Source organism: Pochonia chlamydosporia, chromosome 4 (genome assembly GCF_001653235.2).
Source record: "Pochonia chlamydosporia 170 chromosome 4, whole genome shotgun sequence".
Taxonomy (NCBI): Eukaryota; Fungi; Ascomycota; class Sordariomycetes; order Hypocreales; family Clavicipitaceae; genus Pochonia; species Pochonia chlamydosporia.
Window position 1 is genome coordinate 1888743 of NC_035793.1, and position 19355 is coordinate 1908097.

Consider the following 19355-nt stretch of genomic DNA (forward strand, 5'->3'; position numbering starts at 1 on the left):
TGTGCAATGGCCCGATTCGTCCATGTCGTGGTCGGATGCACCTGTCAAGTTTATGCAATTTGATGCATGTGCACATTTGTTTTTGGATTTGAACCTCAACCTCGAACCTCCTACTTGCCATCAAACCCCTCAAATCCATCAAATCACATCAACACAGGACTTGTTGAGGAACATCCGCTACACTCGTTGAGATAATGCAAGCCACACTGTTCCGTTGATATTTCTGTGATGCGCCTACCCCAAACTCCGTCTTTACGCCATATTCACTCCATTGAACCCTGTGCTCCGTAGATGGATGGAGCCAGACGAGCAATGTCTACTGCTGGGGAGACTTTCCAGATGTATGTGCTGAGTTTGAATTCACAGTCACTCACTGGCTATCTGTATCTACGGCTGATTAAAAACTAACAGGTCGTAGGACGAATAGCATAGTGCATAGTAGACAGTTTACATGACGTTAATCACCAGGATATCCGAATATGACATATTTCACACCCCTACGATCAGAAAAGGCCCTAGGATACGCTGGCACGTTTTTTGCTCGCAAACCAGTGCCTAGATTCACCCAAGCCAGAGAGACTCTGTCGGCCACTGTTGACCGCTCTTGTGACGATCCGTCGAACTCATTAAAGGCTATCAATGATGCTCGTGGGAAAGAATATTGCCGAATCTCCGTGCTAGAGAAACCCTGTTGTAGCTACCAATCTTAATCTTCCAGCGTTTCGGTGCGGCCGATTTGTCGTTGTAACGTTTGGCGGGCTGCCAACGGCGGATGTTAGAAATGTTTTAACGCAGCCCCAACGATTCCCACAAAACTCTATTGGAACGACCGGCCGTTTTAACGTTTTATCGTTCGACAAAACCTCAAACCCGCTCGTCGACTGAGGGGTATCACTTTATGTAGAATGCGGCCCACCGCAATTACACTCAGAGTCAATTGCTACAACAATGACTGCTAGCAGAGCATAATTTCTGAAAGGTAGCTAATCGCGGGACTGAAAATGAGGACCTTTTTCTATTTGCTCCAGCCCCAGACGTTTGATGATACAAACAAACAAATAATCTACATACTCATGGTGAACTTGACCTGTATCAAACATTGGTGCCTGTCGACACCACACAGTCTACTTAACCTCGTCATTTAGGAAATAGCGATGTGCTGGAAAGTTTCCACTTTGTTACTAAGTAAGATCAAGGAAACCGGGTCCGGGGCCGGGTGGTTTGTTTACCGAATAAAGTTGACCCTGGTGCACCGAATGGAACCCTATCGCAGGGAAGCTTGATCTGACGGTGCTGATAAACTCAGTGGAGTGGAGGGAGCGATATAACGTTCCTGAACCATGTCCGCTGTCCATGCCCACGATCGGCCTGTGAGGTTAAAGGATGCTTGGTTCGGTATATTCATTGCAACGAGTGATTCTGTTAGTTTTCATGCTAAACGTGCTGGTCAGATGTTAAAGGCTTGTGCGTCAACGAAACTCGACACGCGCGTGGGTAGTAATGGAAATGCCTTTCGAGTTGCGTTACCTGACTGAGTTGCAACACGGCTCCTGCGAGAACCCAGGGCAACACGCCCGCGATAACTAGAGAACGACAACGTATCGTCAAGTACTAAATATGCCGATATTTGAATTTTTATCGTTTTCTAACCAATACAGCTGTTCTATAGCCGAGGAACCTATCCTTAAGGTGCAACAGTCCGCTTCTTGTTTGGCCTAGCTGCCCTGAAGATAGCTACCAACACTGCCTCATTTGCCTTCAACCGAAACCTCCCCGACCAAACCCTACACGGCCAAGGTCTGCCAACTGCATACGGTAGCCGTTAGTATCTCCGTTCACAAAATTAGTTTTCCTGGCCGCGGGTGCGTCAGGTGACAACTTGCAAGGCTGTATCTCATCATATAAACAACTCCCTCCCCGGGCACACCAGACGTTCCAATGTTGTCTTCTCATCTACCTACTCATAATCTTAACCAATTATCAGCTACATTTGGTCTCAGAAACGCACTCTCCAACTCTGGGCCGAATTCAGTCAGCTAACTTACCTGTTCATCGTCAACTGCACCTTGCACAATCACACTCTGGCAACTTCTGCCCACTAAACTTCATTTCATTGTCTATTGGCATTCTTCGTTTCATAATTTCCTTGAGGTTATAGAATTTTGCAATCGCAAGTTCATCTTCAACAGCACCCTGCACAAGCTCATTCTTGCAACTTCTGCCCACTAAGCTTCACCTCATGGTCTAGCGTCATTCTTGTTTCATTCTCTTCCTTCATTTACGGCATTTCGCAATTGCATACTCGTTTTCATCTTCCTCATCTATACTTATTACCACCTGCTGCGTCCGCGACTATGCCTTGCACAGCCAAATCATCTAGGAATCGTCTGGCTGCTCGGCCGCCAGCGAAGAGGAGAAAGATGAACACGCAAACAAAACTGGACGTGACACCGGGACAGTACGAGACCCCGGCACGATACAAGGCATACCTTAGCAATTTGCCAAATGAAATTAAGCACATTCTTGTCAGTTTCATGCCTGAGGGCTCGCTTCACAATCTGGCCAGATGCAACTCCCTTTGGAACGCTGTTGCAACACCTGCACTGTACAGGCTCGACGCCAAACATGGAAACTCGACCGCGATACGATGGGCTGTCACCGACTGTGCAGCAAAAGACATGGACATTGCCTTGAAGATATTGAGAAAGTCTGTCAGCTTCAAGGGAAATGTGAATGCCGTCCACGAACAGAACGGGCATGCGACGGCGTTACACTACGCAGCAGCCTATGCAAGGCACAAACTTATTGAAGAACTATTCAGATTGGGCGCGAAGCCCGGCGTTTGGTGCTCTGGAGTCGATTGGTTCAAAAAGCTTGACATACCTGGACTGAACCGCACCATGAAGTGCCAGTATAAATGGTTCTCAAAAGTTCCCAGACGCTGGGGATTTTCAGCTCTCACTATAGCAATCATTCTGAAGGACAAAGCCACAGCTAAGTTGTTTCTTCGGGCGGGAGCATCCTGCGTCGTCGCGCTGGACGAAGAAGAATATCGGGCAGACGTGGAACACCCTCTTGAGGAAGCCATCACGGTGTATCATCTCCTTGCCGCCGCCGAAGCCGACATCATCCCCGGATGGTTCAGACTGTTTCAACGTTCCAACAGCACCAACGTGATCAATGCTCGAATGCCGTACTGGGGCACGGCATTGCACCTGGCGGTGAATTTGGGAAATGGCTCAGCATTCGACATAATTCTCAGTCGGGGCGAGGGCATAATGCCCGATCTTCCAAACCAGGCGATAGAGACGCCAATGCTCACAGCAATCAGGAAGGCATTTGAAATAAATGACAACATGAAGCCTGCAAAACGAAAGGCCATTATAGAATGGATCCCGAAATTATTGCACGCGGGTGCGCTTATCAACCCGGCGCCAAACGCTGCGGCCGCGCCACTGGCGTACGCGTTGAGAGAGTTCGAGTTCCAAACCTCTATTGTGCCGAAAACTGCCAAGAGAGTCATCGAGATTCTTGTGGACATTGGAGGAGCAGATATCGATTGGAGACGTGGAAATAGGGACACGCTTCTACAAGACTTTTGCGCCCAAATTGTGGCAAGAAGGGGTTCCACGAAAATGGAGGAGATACTAGAGTACCTAATTTCCAGAGGAGGAAACCTGAACGCCGCTCCAGGTCTTCTAAGAGGAGTATCCATCATGTTTGATTCAATCATGGCCATCACTGGACCGACGGGATCGAAGTCACTCATGTCATATCATAAGATCATCCTGGAATCTGGGGCAAGGCTCCTACCAAATGAAGTTCCAGCCGTCTTTCGAACATGGTACAAAGGCGACATGCTGAACAAGTCCAAGATCTACAATATAATGCAGCACAAGCAACACATTGATCAGCCAGGAATAGACTTGGCCTGGGAACACGCCATCGTGAAGCGAGATGAAAAGCTCCTCCACGCCATGCACGCCGATGGTCTGATGCCTTCCAAAGGAGATTCCCTCATTCACGGAGTGATTGAGTGCCAGGCTCAACGATTCTGGCCTGCAATCATGGACATACAATTCAACCCCAATTGCCTCGACGTCAACGCCCATGGTGGAAGCCTGCTCCATACTCTGGTGCGAGCGGTTCACGAGCCTCCCTGTGAGCGGAGCCAGTTCATTATGCCAAATAAGGCGGTGCAAATTGCCCATTCTCTCATCGAAAAGGGCACTTCGACTTTGATTCGAGATAATGCTGGGATACTAGCTCTGGAGTTGTTTGACGAGTTTGGGATTGAGAAACAACAGAAATTACGTGCTACGCTTCTTGAAGCGTATTTTCAAGAGACCAAAGATTCACATCGAGATTGAACGACGAGGACTATACGACTGAGGCAGATGGGGGAGGCGATGAGACACATTGATTTGAGGGCGTCGGCGGCATATGAGTCGGCAGAGGCGCACAAGACACAAAGAATCATAGGGAGGGTTGTATTCTAAGAACGCGGAAGAAAAGCGCAAAACAAAAAGAGCATAAACAAGAACAACACCAACACTAATACTGACAGCATGAACATACATATCACCAACACCAACAAGAAAACGCCCACATCTGTAAATGAGCAAGTATACTGAGGGCACCGAAAAAATGGGGGATTATATCTTTACCGGCACCAGCGAAGGCACAATAACAAAATCATATCCTAGCTGAATAGATTGTGCATAATACAGGAGCTGACTTGTCGATGAGCTACAATAACTCAGTCGCATCAAAGGAGGGAAAGGGCCAAGGCTCTTCGAGCACCTCGCTCTTGCGCATGGACACATGTCTCGGGACGATTCCGACTGATATATTCAGTATAGGCTAGACCAGAGATATTCACGGGTTTTTTTTATAATTGATGTGCGTATAAGTGACAAGTGTGATATACTATTCCAATCAAGCTGAGTTGGCTGGTAATCGGATTTTAATTAGCGTGAGATGTAAGTCGTCTCGGAACCCAACTGTATTACATAGACAGCACGAGCTATTGAGTTCACCATTCAACTCGGTGATGTTTTGGTCTCGGACACACACAATACAACCTCCCCTAATCTCAAACACAGACAAACACAGATCGTACCATCTGCCAATTATCGGAACTCCCCGACACTTCAGTCGCTAAAGACCATCAAAATAGGCTTCACAACGATCAGCAGTTCCTTCAGTCACAACACCCTTCCTTCATTTCGACTATCTCGCTTATGCTGGCAAAACATGATCTACCAGACCTTTTGCTCTGGCCGCAACCCCTGCCATGTCATATGATGAGATGCAATGTGCGTCGGATGCAGCAGGGAGTTTTCCAGAATCAACTTACCCATGCCCAATCCATCATTCGCAACACCACAACCATAAGCAAATTCCTGTTAGAGATGTACATTCCGAATCTCCAGCCAGTAGGATACACTGGCCCTTCATCTTCATTTTTAGAAACAAGGGTGGTTCCATAATCCGACCGTGTTTTCTCCACAAGTGCGCCATCCTGTTTCCGCATCAGGCAGGTTCGAATGTGTGATTCGCTCCCCGCGCGACGATCTGCAAGACCTGAACTATCAAAGGTGTCTGGTTCAAATGATGCGGATTGGCCTTCTCTCCGGGGACAGGGCGCAGTGTGGTGTTGTCTGCACATGCTACTGGTTCCTGGAGATGCATCAGGGTCAGCCAGGGACAGCAACGCTGCGCTTACATGGTCACTGCCGAAAGGTGTGTGGACCAGCCAAAGTTTGGCATCTCCTTTGGATGCAGAGATGCAGAAATGCGAAATGCCTCGTCCTTCATGCCCAATGGTTTGCTGCGTGGTGTTACCCTCGGTCGCCAATCTGTGAGTTGGCGCCGATCTTGTCGCACGACTGGCTTGGCTTGGATTGGGGGCACAGATGCGGCTTTGGGAAGAATTGACTGCAAAGAGTGTCCAGCTTTGGTAGGATTGCGAGAGGATCTGTCTCTCGTGGTGGGATTGTAAGCACGGCCGAACCCGCGAGACGGATCACATAGGATGGATTCAGCTCGGCTGGCCTTTTGTTTCAAAAGGCAGACAAAGTATAAACTGTCGTGGGTTCGCATCCCTTCGTTCCTTTTTCTTTCCTGGGGACATTCCGTCTGCTCTAGTGCTTCTGGCAAGTTTGCTCGTTGCCCAACATGAAGTTCTCTTCGGCCACTCTCGTCGTGTCTGCTGCGGTGGTTGTCCTCGGTGTGCCTGTGCCCGAACCCGTAAGTCCATTTCACCTTCACTCTCTGCGACCATTGAATCCTCTGCCACGCTGGCCATGGTGTAACGAATATTGACTTTCTTGCTAGCCCGGCATCCCGAGCCCTTCGACGGCCAAGACTCTTCTTGCTGGTCTCAAGGTTGCCACTCCCTTGAGCGGCGATGGCTACAGCCGTGAGAAGTTTCCCACCTGGGAGACTATCCAGGGAACCTGCAATGCTCGGTAAGTTGCAGCACAATATCCCGACCCTAATTCAATGTTCAGTATGCTAACAATCCCTAGCGAGTTTGTCATTAAGCGAGACGGAACGAATGTCAAGACCAACACCGCCTGTGTCGCTGAGTCGGGCAACTGGGTATCTCCGTATGACGGCGTCAAATTCACCCAAGCCCACGATCTCGACATTGACCACATGGTTCCACTCAAGAACGCCTGGATCGTAAGACTACATTCCACCCCAGTGACAAAATCTGTCTAACTCTCATCTCAGTCCGGCGCGTCACAATGGACCACCGACCAGCGCAAAGCTCTCGCCAACGACATCACCCGTCCTCAGCTCTGGGCCGTCTCTGCCCACGCCAACCGCGGCAAGAGTGACGACAGCCCCGACGAGTGGAAGCCTCCCCTGAAGACGTTTTGGTGCACCTACGCCAAGAGCTGGGTGCAGGTCAAGAGCTTCTACAAGTTGACTATTACGGATGCTGAGAAGGGTGCCTTGTCGGGGATGCTTGATACTTGCTAAATTTGAGAAGAGTAAAGCAAAATTTGTGGTTGTATGTATATACTTTACTTCATGGTTATATTATGACTGCTAGGTATACAGATTGAAACTAGAATTCTGGTTGCACATGTTTCTTCCTTGAAACGTCTTGACCGTCGAGATAGGAAATGCCACAAATGTAGTGCAAGGTGTGACTGCGAATCGACATGTTTGCTGTTTCATACCCTCCCGTTGAGAACTCCTGCGTAACATGGACATCCGCGAATGGACATCCCATCCTCGGTGATTGGATCATTCGTCTGGACATCATCTTCAAACGGCGGGAACGCGATAGCACCATGTTACAAAATGGTCAGATCTCGTCGCTCACCGACGAATCCTAATTTCCTTTTTCCTATGCGGCCGACATCGTAGGAAGTACAATACATCATAGTCTCACCGTTACCATTTGTATTCAACATGGGAGAAGCACCATTTCTCGCAGTCCCGTTTGGTGGATGCCGAGACTTGCCACAAGTTAAATGCAACAAGTGCACATCTCTCATTCTACCATCTACGTGACAACTTACTCCTACCACTTCTACGGTGACTATTTACCTTTTACTTCTGAGATCCATTTGAAATGCTTCACCCATATTGGACGGTATGGCTGGCTACCCTCGTGGCCGCTAGTCTAAAAGACCTAGCCAACTGCGATCCCCTGCGAAAAGACATGCGTAATGGTTCTCTGCCACAAACTATCACTTCACCACGAACATCAAACTGACCTTTTGGTATAGACTGCCCTCCTGATCCGGCATTTGCTGGCAAAGCCTCATATGACTTCACCACATCCAACTGGGACAACCTCCATGATTTCTGGAGCGTCGACAAAGCAACATCCAATGACAAGAGAAAGCTAGATTTCCAGACTGGCGGCAACGGAGCCGCCATGGGAATGTGGAAGCCAGGCGATGCCCCAACTCTCGTCAGCAACAAATACCTCCTCTTCGGTAAAGTCAGTGTCACGCTACAAGCCGCCAAGGGTAAAGGTCTCATAACAGCCGTGGTGTTGAAATCCGACTCGGGCGATGAAATAGACTGGGTATATTTCCCTCATTTATCCACCTCTTTACAGTTCGTTAACAGACACAGGAACTTCTCGGCGCATACGACAATCAAGCGCAAACAAACTACTTCTACGACGGCCAGGCCCTCTTCAACACCTACAACGACACCTACGAGCTAAGCACCTCGTCCTTTGCCGCGTTTCAAAAATACTCCCTCGAATGGACAGACCAGTTCCTCAGCTTCTCCATCAACGACACCATCCGCAAGATATGGTACGTCGGCGAGATTCCACCGGGCAAATGGCCCCAGACCCCTATGCAGGTGAAACTGGGTGTGTGGTCCGTCAGCAACGACAGCGACCACGGCGAGATTGAATGGGCTGGCGGCGTGCCTGACTGGGGGTCCGGTCCGTACCGGGGATACTTTAAGAGTGTCGAGGTTGAGGACTACATGGGCTTTTGTAACCAGACGGACGGGTATGTCGAGTACCAGTATGATGAGAGGACGGAGGGATGGCAGAAGATTAGGATAGCTGGGTGTAAGAACCGGCCGGGAGCTGAGTTACCTACGCCTAGTCCCGTGGAGAGTGGCGATGCTACGGCGACAAAGACTGATGGTGAAGGTCCAGAGGAGTCTGGGGGAGGTGATGATGAAGGCGGTTCGTGTTTGTCCATGACGGTTTCTTCGACTATGGCTGCTGTGTTGGGTTTGGGGTGGATTTTGATTCTGTAGGTGAGATGCTTAGGGGTGTTGTGTGAAGGATGTAATGGGTTTATATCGCCAACGTATAACGGGCATTAAGTAGTTTGAGTATTAATTCTAATCATTGATAGTATTGTAGTACACTTTCACCCTTGCATCCGATAGTGTACACTGAGGCTTCCGCCCAATCCGCAACCCTTAAGCAAGAGTCCGATATTACTGCTAACTATTATGTACCGAAACTCGCTCGTATTTATACCAACCGTGAGCAACTCGCAATGGAAGATGATGTAAATCCATTGGGTAGGTAAACAGCCGTTTTGCGCCCTGCATAAAGTAGTCAATTTCTATTCTAGTACGTAGCCCGGAATTTTACCTTTTCGAGTAGCCGTGTCACTAAGTCCCATCTACCGACTTGTAATTTGGCTCAAATGACCATCTCACGTAGCTCATACCCGACATCTAAGTCACCGTCAACCACTTCCACCGCAAGTAAACCTCCCGCCTCACTTCCAACTCCATCCAACCCAACCACTTCACAAACTCATCAACCCATCACAACTCTTCTAAGAAACTGCAGCCTCATCTCCCCATTCCATTCCGCACCGGCTCCCTCGCAATCCGCCTAACCACCAAAAAACGCCCACTCAGCCGCACGCAAGCGACAGCCGCCATCCCCAAACCGTCAACCCGCATCGCCGAATCGGCTTCCTACCAGACCAAGCAGCCACACGTCGCTAAATCAATCTAAAATGCGGAATTCTAGCGCCCCCCAAGCGATCTCGTTGACGACGAATCTTGCACAGCCCGGAAATAAGAACCGGTTTATACGTCGTGGCTCGCTTAGGTTGTCTCGTTGAGGTTAGGAGCTTACAAGTTACCTTGTTTGGAAGACTACCAACGTCACCGTCAGTGTTTCTAAACCGTAGTTTCCTGTCCATATATCCTGAACACAACTCGACAGCTCGCCTCTTGAACATTCAAACAAACTGATTAAACCTAAAGTCCGGTTTCCCATCCATATAAACCTCCCTCCCTAACACTCATCAAACCACACCAACCAACCAACAATCCAAAATGCACATCCTGACCCTCCTCACACTCACACTCACCATCCTCCCCTCCACCCAAGCAGCAAACCGCGTCTTCCGCGAAATCGGCAGCACCCCCTGCCAGAAATGCCTCGCAACCATCGAATCCGTCTGCAAGGGCCCCGTCGAAAGCACCCAGTTCAACAACTGCTTCTGCTCCGTCAGCGGCAAAGCCTGGACGAACCTAAAATCATGCGTCGGTGACAAAACCACGGAATGCGACCAGAACAAGGACTCCATCCTGGGTGCTTATGGCTCGCACTGCTTCGCGTGGAAGAAGGATGAGGAGGAGGAGGTTTGCGTGGACAAGAGCCAGGAGGACCCGTTGTTGCTGAAGCTGGCAGATCAGTTTTGTACCGCTTTCGTGACGTGAGTTACATTGTTTCTTGGTAATTTCTTTGCATTGTGAGGTTGGTCAAGCTGATGATGTGGCTGTGAACAGGCCAACAACGAAACCAACTTCAGCAGCTTCGTCAACCACCACGGGATCCAGTGGTGATGCAACTACCGCCTCTACGACTGCTTCACCCACTACGACGGCTTCGGACACGGATTCGACATCGACATCGACAACTGATAGCGGCCCAACCATAGCAACTACTGACGTGACAACTCCTGCTCCCACTACTGCTGCTTCGTCCACTTCAGCTGCCCCGGCATCGACGTCATCTGGCTCGGCAGGTCAGCTGTCGCCCACTGACATGGGCCAAGTTAGCTTCATTTCTCTTCTTCTTAGTCTCGCTCTGCAAATTTTATAAATGGGCTTTCAAGAAGGGACAAGGCAAACGCGGGAACAAATGGGTATTTGCTATAATACACTTATCCAATCAGGCAAAATTAGTTTTGTACAGCCATAGCATTTCGATAATCTCGACCCTGGTTCAACCATAAAACATTACATTCTTGACTCATAAAGCATTTGAAACCATTCCCGTGGGTCACTGTCAGCACTTCTGCCTGTTCCCCGTCATGCCAAATTATGGTACAATAAATGCAGTTTCGTTGCCTGAATAATCTCCAGACCGCATGCTGCACAGATGATAGTGAAGGGTAAGGGTATCATCGTCATAAAACAAAGAAGAAGAAGAAATGATGGAAAATATGTCCATCCAGCAAAATATTAAAGTGACTCAAGGTCGCAATGTCTCGTCCCCTTCCTCATCCGCGCTCACATCCATATCTCCATCGCTCAGGTCACCTCGTGCGGCTTTCTGAGCTAGATCTCTCTCACTGTAGATTTCTCGCTTTCTTGCGTCTGCTTGCTGCAGGCAGTCCACATATGTTCGGAATTTGACAATCTCTCGCAGCAAGTACGCGCTCTTGCGCTCCCAGTTGGCCATGGCCTTGCCCGCATTATGTCCCCGCGGTGTAAAAGCCAGTAACATTGGGCTGCGAAGCTGATTATGAGCCTCCAGTTCCTGTCCAATGCTCTTGACGTATGCAGTAAGGGTTTCAAGCTGCTCCGACTCTGTAGCGTTGCTAGGACGCATGCTCTGTGTTGGAGGCGCCCAATCGGCAATGTGAATACGATCTCCGGGGAGTTTGCCGCGTCCACTGTTGTTAGTAAAAGGAGCAGCCATTTGGTCAAAACTCGAGGCACGGAAACTACCACTGGCGGTGCTTGATTTGCGTCCATGTGCAGCGCTGCTGCCAGGACGGGATGTTCGTCCACCACCGGTGCCAGAAGTCGCAGACTCATTGATGGCGCTTACCAACGCATTATTAACAATGGCGTCACTCCATCCGTACTCAATGTTACTTATACCACCAACTAGAGGATGGGTGCTAAGGCGTGCGCTCCAGTAGTTTGCCGTATTGACAAACTCTCTAATGATTTCTGGTGTGCCAACATGGAATAGATGGACGGCCCCTGTCGGCAAACTCAAAGCCCAGACGTGTGGCCGGGACCGGGAGTAGCCTGGCGATGGCAAAGCTGATGCCAAAGTCAACCGCAAGTTGAATGTCCCGAGGTTAACTGCATTGTCCTGCCAGTTGCCGCCTCCAACAGGTCCGTTAGGTTTGCCTCCATTCCGTGACCGGCTCTTTTGGCGCATTGATTTGCTCGCGTTGAACGAGAAGAGGCTAATTTGTCCTTTTTGAACCACGGCAAAGACTTCGGTCCAGTTTCGGTCCTTGGCCCGTTTCCCGTAGCCGTCCAAGTGGTGTTTGTGCATGACCATTCCTTCCTTGACCCACGGCGGGCCGGCCAGCTCCAGTGATTCATCCTCTAAGAACTGCGTAGCAGCGAGGTCAGCACTCAATATGGACGGAGCAGTTTCGTGTCCATTGGGGTCTTCATCCCGAATGATAGCCTGACTTAGTGCATTGGCAAATCCAATTGACTGCTGATAGTCACCTCGTGGCATCGAGGAGGCGAATGAGTCCTGCGACATGGACCCTTGGGTCCTTCCCAAGGAGTGCTTGCTCCATGTTGCCGAAGACATTGCTGGACTCCACATTGAGTTGCCATCATCAAAGCTGGTGCGACTTGATGAAAATCCTGTACGGCCCAAGCCAGGGCGCGATCGGCTTTTCGATGTCCACCGAGAGGTGTTGTTCCGGCTGTTTTCGGCAACGCGTCCACGGGTGGAAATGATCTCGGATGGTGCTTTGCTCAGAACGCTGGGGCTTCTCTTCAACATTCCCATTACCGACAAGCTGCTTTGAGATGGGGCGGTGTTTAGATGCTTTTCTTGCTCCGCCCCGAACAGAGGCAATCTTTGGTCTCGAATCGAGGCGTAAATCGATTTTAAAACAATCTCGATCTGCTCCTCCCAGCCTCTCCTTGGCCCAATGTAGGCCGACGTGACCAGCGGGCCACAATCATCAACATCACTGGAGCTTCCTTCAGTTCGAGGGGTTGGGCGGAAGGAGTGCCTATTGCTACGACCAGGCTCTGTCATTGGGCGTGTTGGTTCAGAAGACAGCATCGAGTTCTTGTCGGGAAGGATAGTGGGTCTGACGAAAGCCTCAGGAGCCGACTCGGTAACAGCCTGTGTGATTGTAGTCATTGTGTTCTTGATAAACTGGCTTCGAGTCATCTTTGACTCAATATCCGCAAGATGGAGGTCAGTGTTCAGCAGCATAATGGAGTAGCAAATCATGTGAATGACATCTGGAAAACCCGTTAGCAATGTTTCTGTAGAAGAGCATGATGTGTCATGGCATATATCCCCCATACCTGTTGCCTTGAATCCATGGTTAGGGTTGCAATTACACCAACGTTTTGAAAATGCAACCAAAATTCGGTCTACTTGTTGAGTTTCGGCTCGAAGGACCAGTCGACCGCAGATTTGACGCAGGGCAGCCAGAATGCTCAGACCAGTGAAGTCGTACAACTCCATGTAAGCTTGGAGCGTACGCTGCCGAACAGGCCCTTGTTCGCCCATCCACGCAGCCGCCCTATCCTTTTGTATGAACTCTTCTCCTCCGTCGAATATCCTTTGAGCCTTTTGTCGGTCGTCCTCTGTAGGTTCGCCAATGACAAATTCGGGCTCGTCAAGGGGCTTGCACGTCTTGATAGATTCCAAGGCACCAAATACTTTGGGACTGGCCTCGCCACTGTCCTGGACAAGCACACTAGGCGGAGCGCTTGGAGCAGTTCTGTATCCAGTTTCAGTTGACCCTGATGCAAGACTAGTGGATCTACCACCATCTGCGGGCAGGTTCAGAACTGTCTGCGCTGGAGGCTTGCTTCCCTCGTCCACGTCTAAGACTGGCTTCTTCTTTGCCCGAATCGTAGCATCTCGGTCTACTGTATCCTTTGCTCTCGCTGCCAGCGGAGAAGAAGCTTCAGCCGATTTCTTGTGCTTGTGGCCATCCTCATCGTTATCGCTGCCTGCATCCAGATCCAGAAAAGAATTGCTGTTCTGCAAGGTCTTTTGAGGGTGCTTCGACTTGGGTCGTGAGGGGGTGCTTTCAAATCGTTCGCCGTCTGAACCAGAGCTGACTCTTCTGATGCGAGCGTTCGGGCTGGGCTCATAATCCGGCGAGAACTCCCTCTTGTACTCTTCATGTCTTGGCTCAGCATTGCCATCCGATTTTGAGCCGGGTGTATTGGTAATATCTGATAACGGCGTCGAGACCGCCACCCCTGTCAAGCCAAGCCCAGTAACACTCTCTCGGAGGTATGGGTTCATAACTTGGCGTAAGCTGCTCGCTGGACTGTCCTTGTTCAGTGCAGATGGATCATCTTTGGCGGTTCGCAGAGTCGTGGAGTCCAATACAGGCACCGGCGGTATGTGCTCAGTGCTTGGGACAGGCGGAGCCTCGTCAGCAAATGACTTCTTGCGGCGGCGAAAGAAGGAGGAAGACTTCTTTTGCAATGTGGGCTGGTGATGAGAATGTGACGATGTTGTGTCCCTCGAAGGCGGAGCAGACGTCGGCTTGGAAGGGGTAGTGGGCTTTTGCTGATGGGTCGAACGTTCAGGGGAGGCCGGCAAGCGAGAGGAGCTTGTTTGAGCTCCAGATAGATTGCCGTTTGAAGGGGCAGTCGACTTTGACGAACCGAAAACGCGTCTGAAGAATCCGGGTCGCTCTTTCGGTTGCGAGGTTGCGTGGACAGGTGCATCAGATTCCTTGGATTTGCCGTACCCCACGCTTGGAGCAGGAGCAGACTCCAACTCCTGTGTAGGCATTGGCGGTGGTGCCTGTGCGGCGGCCGCACCTTGGTGGGCAGTGCCTCGCCTACTTCTGCCAGAAGAGCTTTTGAGGGATCGACTCGTGCTACGCTTGCGTTCCAATGTGCGAGGTTCGACAGGTTGCGGCGGCGGTGGTGGGATATGACGGCTAGAGGCATCACGGCGAGGTCCACCGGGTACGGTCGGTGTTGGAGCGGCGTCGTCGTCGTCGTGGGAGAAGGCATCGGGGAAGTTGACCTGGAAAGGGGAGGACAAGGAAAGCTGTTTGAGCTGTGACTGCGATTGAGGCCCGTAATCGAAACTAGCAGATCGTCCGGTTCTCTGTGCCAATCGGTGGCTCATCATGCCGTGAGGGTATCCCATATCAATGCTCGCACTGCTGCTACTCTTATTGCTTTGTCTCCCGCCACGGGTATGACTGCTCCTCGGCGGCGTGCCAGGCTGAGCTTTGTAGGACGTTTCTCGCATGCTGTTTAGGCGCGGGAATTGGCCCTGAAAATTGTTGGAACTGCTATTGCTGCGGCGCCCTCGCGAGGGGGGATAATGGGCAGCAGTCGAGTGCTTGGCAGGCTCCTCGACGGCAACACTGTCCATGTCGGAGCTGTAGGACGATTGGTGCCAATGGCGATGTTTTCCGGTATCGTATCGTCCTTGCGAACTGGTGTTCGAATCGTTGGTCCACGGTCTCGAGGAATATTCTTCGTCGTAGTTGGTATTGTGCCCTCTGCCGCCCCCAAACCCCAAAGGACCGTCCGTGTCGGATTGGCCGAAGGACATCTGATCCAGAGACAGGAGCATATTCACGACGAGAGAGTCGCGGGTGATGTCTCGTGGCGACAGGGAGAGATCATGGGAGTCCCGTGGGGGGGTGCGAGCAGTGCGATTGTCAGCCATACTGGCATCCACGGTAGCGGTGGGTTTGTCTAAAAAGGAATCATGGGAAGCGAGACCTAGACAGCAGCGACGGGACGATGCAGACGCCAATGTACAATTAGACGCAGGCACGGGGAGAGAAACTGGGACAGGCAGATGCAGAGGCGCAGGCTCTGGTGCAGGCTCAGGGAGCGCGGCGGAAGTAACCGCGGCGGCAGACTTGCTGGAGGCAATGCCAACACCGAGCTGTGATGGAGTCGACGGTGAAGAAGCGACTCCTCCTTTCGGTGCAGTATTCTGGTGTCCCTTGCTCTGGCGACGGTGAGAGTGGTCCAATTTCTTGTTGGTGGTGGTGGTGGTGCGGGTTGTGCTGATGGTGGTGGTCCCTGGTTTTGTGGATGCTGCACGAGTTTGCCGCTTCTCAGGAGCGCTGGACACTCGCGGTGGCACAGGCAGAGGCACAGGTACAGGCACAGGAACCCGCACAGGAACACGAGCACGGGATGGAACTGCCCCAGGCTCTGGCGAATTGGCCACTGGCGTCGGAGCTTCCAGCACTGTGGACAAGACCCTAGGTTTGCCTTGTGCCTTACTTTTGCCTTTCCCAGCAGACGGCGGCGTGTGCAAAGTGACAGCCGTGGGCGATGATTGTGATCCAGAAGCAAGGGACGGGTCGTGGCCGAGATATGTTGTCTTGGAACGATGTGAAGACGAATTGAAAGTTGAGAGCAGCATTGTGGGGACTGGAAGCTAACATCGAGCCAGACCAGGCCAGACAGGACTTGACCTCAACCAGACTGTGCTGCATGTGCATGTGCTCCAGAAGCCCAGCCTGAGGAGGGTCAAACTGTAGGGGTTCAAACTCTCGAGCTCACATCAATTGATGCAATTGGTCCAAAAGCCTGCATACGGCCCTCTCAACATTGAGCCAGACCCTCTCAACTGCTGGCGTTTGGCGCCTCGACAAGAGATTGACCAACCTGACCAGTTGACCTGACCAGACGACTCAATGGATCCAGTCCCATCAACGCCTGGGAATGCTAGGTGCAGCCGCCGAGCGTTCAATTACCCAAGCCTTTCAGGTCCCTCGAGCCAGGGGTTCATATGCCAGGGCCATCAAATGCTCCAGAATCCGGCCGAGAATGGGATAGGCCTCGCCACCCCCCAGTCCGTTCGTTGTTCAGGAATGTAATCGACGCACAGTCGTCAACTTCAAGGACTTGGATGCAAGGAAAAAAGTTGTGTGTGACAAGTAAAATGAACACATAAAAAATAATAACGGAGAGTTTGAAATTGAAGAGGGGCTGTTGCCTCCGATATAGACTATAAATCGCATTGTCTTTGTTTTTGTTTCCTCTCGTGGGCCATGTCATGCATTGAACCAAGTACCAATGTACCAAGCCAGACCTTACCTGCCTGGGGCATTTACAGTGAAAGCGGTCAAAGAGCCGAACGAAACCCCATCCTGTTCGGCCCAAGGAGGCTTTTCGAGGCGCAAGATAGTCATGTCCTGGCTCTGTCGGGTTCGGGAGTGCTTCCTGCTCCATCTTGCGAACAGAGACAGGGAACCGGCTGGCATGTTTTGATGCTTGGCAGACATTCACCCCACGATGGCAAAAGACGACATGGATGGAACTTTCAAAGACTGGGCGCGAGATGGTTACGCCACCGTCTCCCCCTACTGGCTGGGTTTCCGACATCCCACGAAAGCCCAATTGTTGGTGCGCACCCATCAGATGCACTTCCACAGCCCAACGCAAACTTGAAACACGCGAGACATGCGAGGACGAGCAGCGTGCATGCTGCCGCATCGCGGCTTTGCCTGTTCATGTGTATTTGGGCCGATAGCGCTGCATCAGCATCGCATCTCTTCGGCAGTATCTGCACCTCCTTGATCATCAGATGGAAGAAGCACGTTGCCCGGTTGAGGTGTCTGGTGCAAATCCGAGCACTTGAGGTCTCTGTCCATGTGCAGTGGCTTTCCGCTGCAGACACGACACACGGGTCAACTTCCAGATTTTACCACCAGACGATATTACGAATGAGTCCGAGGTGATGCACCAGGCTCAAGCAATACTGGTTCCAGCATCCCAGCTTGTCCAGCTGCCAGGAATACCCCAGACCCCAGGAATAAATTAACAGAAAAAAGCAACGCTCGTCATTCTCATGCCTAAAGCAGTCAGCCCAAAATGGGAACATTGAAGCTGACCCCTAAAGAAGCTGTGGATCACCCGCTTGCATGGAGAGCTGCAAAACTCCCTCGCCTCTCACTGGTCAGCCCCTTTTTTTTCTTTTGCTCCCCAATATCGAACTTGACCCTGTCCAAGACACCATGGAGCCGAAGAGTAAGACACATGGCTCGAACTCCATCAATGACCTTCCTGGCTTGGTCTCACAGACTCACAGGAAACTGCGGAGTACTCCGTGGTTGGCGTCTGGCTGAACTCGTTGATAGATAAATATTGTGACGGCTACAAAATCGCAGCGGCTGTCAGAATAAGCAACATCAGGTGTGATACGAGGAAAAGAAACGGGAATCTTTAGAAATGCCGACCATCCTCGCAAGGATAGTTAATTCGACACACTGACCGCTCTTTATTGATCCAACCGCTCACCTGGGGATGTTGCATCACTGCTCCGTTGCACCAGATCTGCCAGGGTGCAAACGAGCTGGGCACTAGCTACCGATTTGCCTCGACTGAAACACATGAATGAAACGTGCCTTTCATTTCTCGCCAGACAGCTCCGATTTCTCTAATCGAACTAGATTCTCTGTCATCAGACGAGATGTAGATACTACGTCAAGTTGGACTACCATCCTGTCAGAATACCCGACCACATTCAGCCTCGTATATTGGGCCATTCTGCTGCACACGACAACCCAAGCATCCACTCTGGGCCACAGCCGTATTGACTCCATATCAGTGCTTTCAATGCCACAAACATCGTATGTTGATAGAGCACATACACATATGAAACCGGGGCCAGTTACCGATCCCAGCCGAATCCAACCGCCTCCGTGCCTACGTGTCACAATAAATAACCTTACCAACACCACAAACATCCGTCAACACAACAAGTGACCAACATGACAAACCCGCGAAGCCGGGAACAGCAGCATAATCTGTATCAAGACGAGGATTTATGGAACCCAAAGGTGCAATACGCAACCCCAGCAAACACGTGGCGTGCTTACATCTGCTGACACACCCAAAAACCTCAATTCGCATATCAAACCTATTCTCGCCAACAACACCACCGAACACAACGTGTTGCAGATCACCAAACCCATCCAATCGCACCTCCCCAACCCATAACATGAAATCCCGTCCCAAACACTTGCCATTTTCACACGTCAGCCCCAAATGTACCCTTTTCCATCTCACCACGCAAATCCCCATGCCCATCAGCCCAGCAATTCTTCCCAACCCCAACACACCGTCCCAACCTACCGAGAATTGCGCCTAAACGCTCAAAGGCTGCGGCATATCCGGCGTAGCATTATACGCAATCCTCCCCGCCGGCAAGAAAAACAACGCCACGAGCGCACCGCCCCTAACCTGAGGATAATGATGCGTCCCCGGCCCAGGCGACGTCCACCCGGCGCCCTGCCAGCCCTGCATCCCCATCAACTCGGCCGTGTCATCAATCTGCACAACGCAATTGATCTCCCCGTACGGATGCTTATGATACTGACCCCTGAATTCCTCCTGGCTGTTCATATACACGGTGGTGATGCTGAAGTAGCGAGTCTCCGCTGACGGCAGCGCAATCTTGCCCCGTTTGTAGTTGGGCCCTGATATCTCCGTCTCAGCGACCCAGCCTTCTTTTAGGCCCTGCTTGATGTACGTGCAGAAATCTTCGTAGAAGGGGTTTCCGCGCCCGAATTCCTTGTTCAGTCTTGCTTCGAGGTCCTTTCCGGGTGTTCTGAGGAAGTATCAGTGGCATATTAGATGGTGGTGCGGAATGTGGTGCAGCCGACTTACAAGTCTTGCACTGTGGCGAAGAATTCACAGCAACGGTTGAC

General features: G+C 51.1%; 6 protein-coding genes across 6 annotated transcripts; 5 read left to right on the top strand and 1 right to left on the bottom strand.

The window, feature by feature from the left end:
• Positions 1 to 479: 479 nt before the first annotated feature.
• Positions 480 to 710, top strand: VFPPC_17858 (hypothetical protein; the record flags this gene model as incomplete). Its single annotated transcript, XM_018286776.2, has 1 exon — positions 480 to 710. The coding sequence occupies one exon, from the start codon at positions 480 to 482 to the stop codon at positions 708 to 710; it is 231 nt and encodes a 76-aa protein (XP_018143539.2).
• A 1644-nt stretch (positions 711 to 2354) lies between these two features.
• VFPPC_14336 (ankyrin repeat-containing protein) lies at positions 2355 to 4370 on the top strand (the record flags this gene model as incomplete). Its single annotated transcript, XM_018292105.1, has 1 exon — positions 2355 to 4370. One exon carries the CDS (start codon positions 2355 to 2357, stop codon positions 4368 to 4370), a length of 2016 nt encoding a protein of 671 aa, XP_018143540.1.
• Positions 4371 to 6180: 1810 nt separating this feature from the next.
• VFPPC_16033 (hypothetical protein) lies at positions 6181 to 6993 on the top strand (the record flags this gene model as incomplete). The annotated part of the gene is made up of 4 exons (XM_018293786.1): positions 6181 to 6252; positions 6340 to 6473; positions 6534 to 6690; positions 6742 to 6993. The coding sequence occupies 4 exons, from the start codon at positions 6181 to 6183 to the stop codon at positions 6991 to 6993; spliced, it is 615 nt and encodes a 204-aa protein (XP_018143541.1).
• A 601-nt stretch (positions 6994 to 7594) lies between these two features.
• VFPPC_08002 (glycoside hydrolase family 16 protein) lies at positions 7595 to 8754 on the top strand (the record flags this gene model as incomplete). The annotated part of the gene is made up of 3 exons (XM_018286777.1): positions 7595 to 7688; positions 7752 to 8056; positions 8107 to 8754. 3 exons carry the CDS (start codon positions 7595 to 7597, stop codon positions 8752 to 8754), a joined length of 1047 nt encoding a protein of 348 aa, XP_018143542.1.
• A 1047-nt stretch (positions 8755 to 9801) lies between these two features.
• On the top strand, positions 9802 to 10573 carry VFPPC_08004 (hypothetical protein; the record flags this gene model as incomplete). Its single annotated transcript, XM_018286778.1, has 2 exons — positions 9802 to 10184; positions 10258 to 10573. The coding sequence occupies 2 exons, from the start codon at positions 9802 to 9804 to the stop codon at positions 10571 to 10573; spliced, it is 699 nt and encodes a 232-aa protein (XP_018143543.1).
• A 372-nt stretch (positions 10574 to 10945) lies between these two features.
• Positions 10946 to 16063, bottom strand: VFPPC_08005 (Sec7 domain-containing protein; the record flags this gene model as incomplete). The annotated part of the gene is made up of 2 exons (XM_018286779.1): positions 10946 to 12930; positions 12997 to 16063. 2 exons carry the CDS (start codon positions 16061 to 16063, stop codon positions 10946 to 10948), a joined length of 5052 nt encoding a protein of 1683 aa, XP_018143544.1.
• Between the last annotated feature and the right edge of the window lie 3292 nt (positions 16064 to 19355).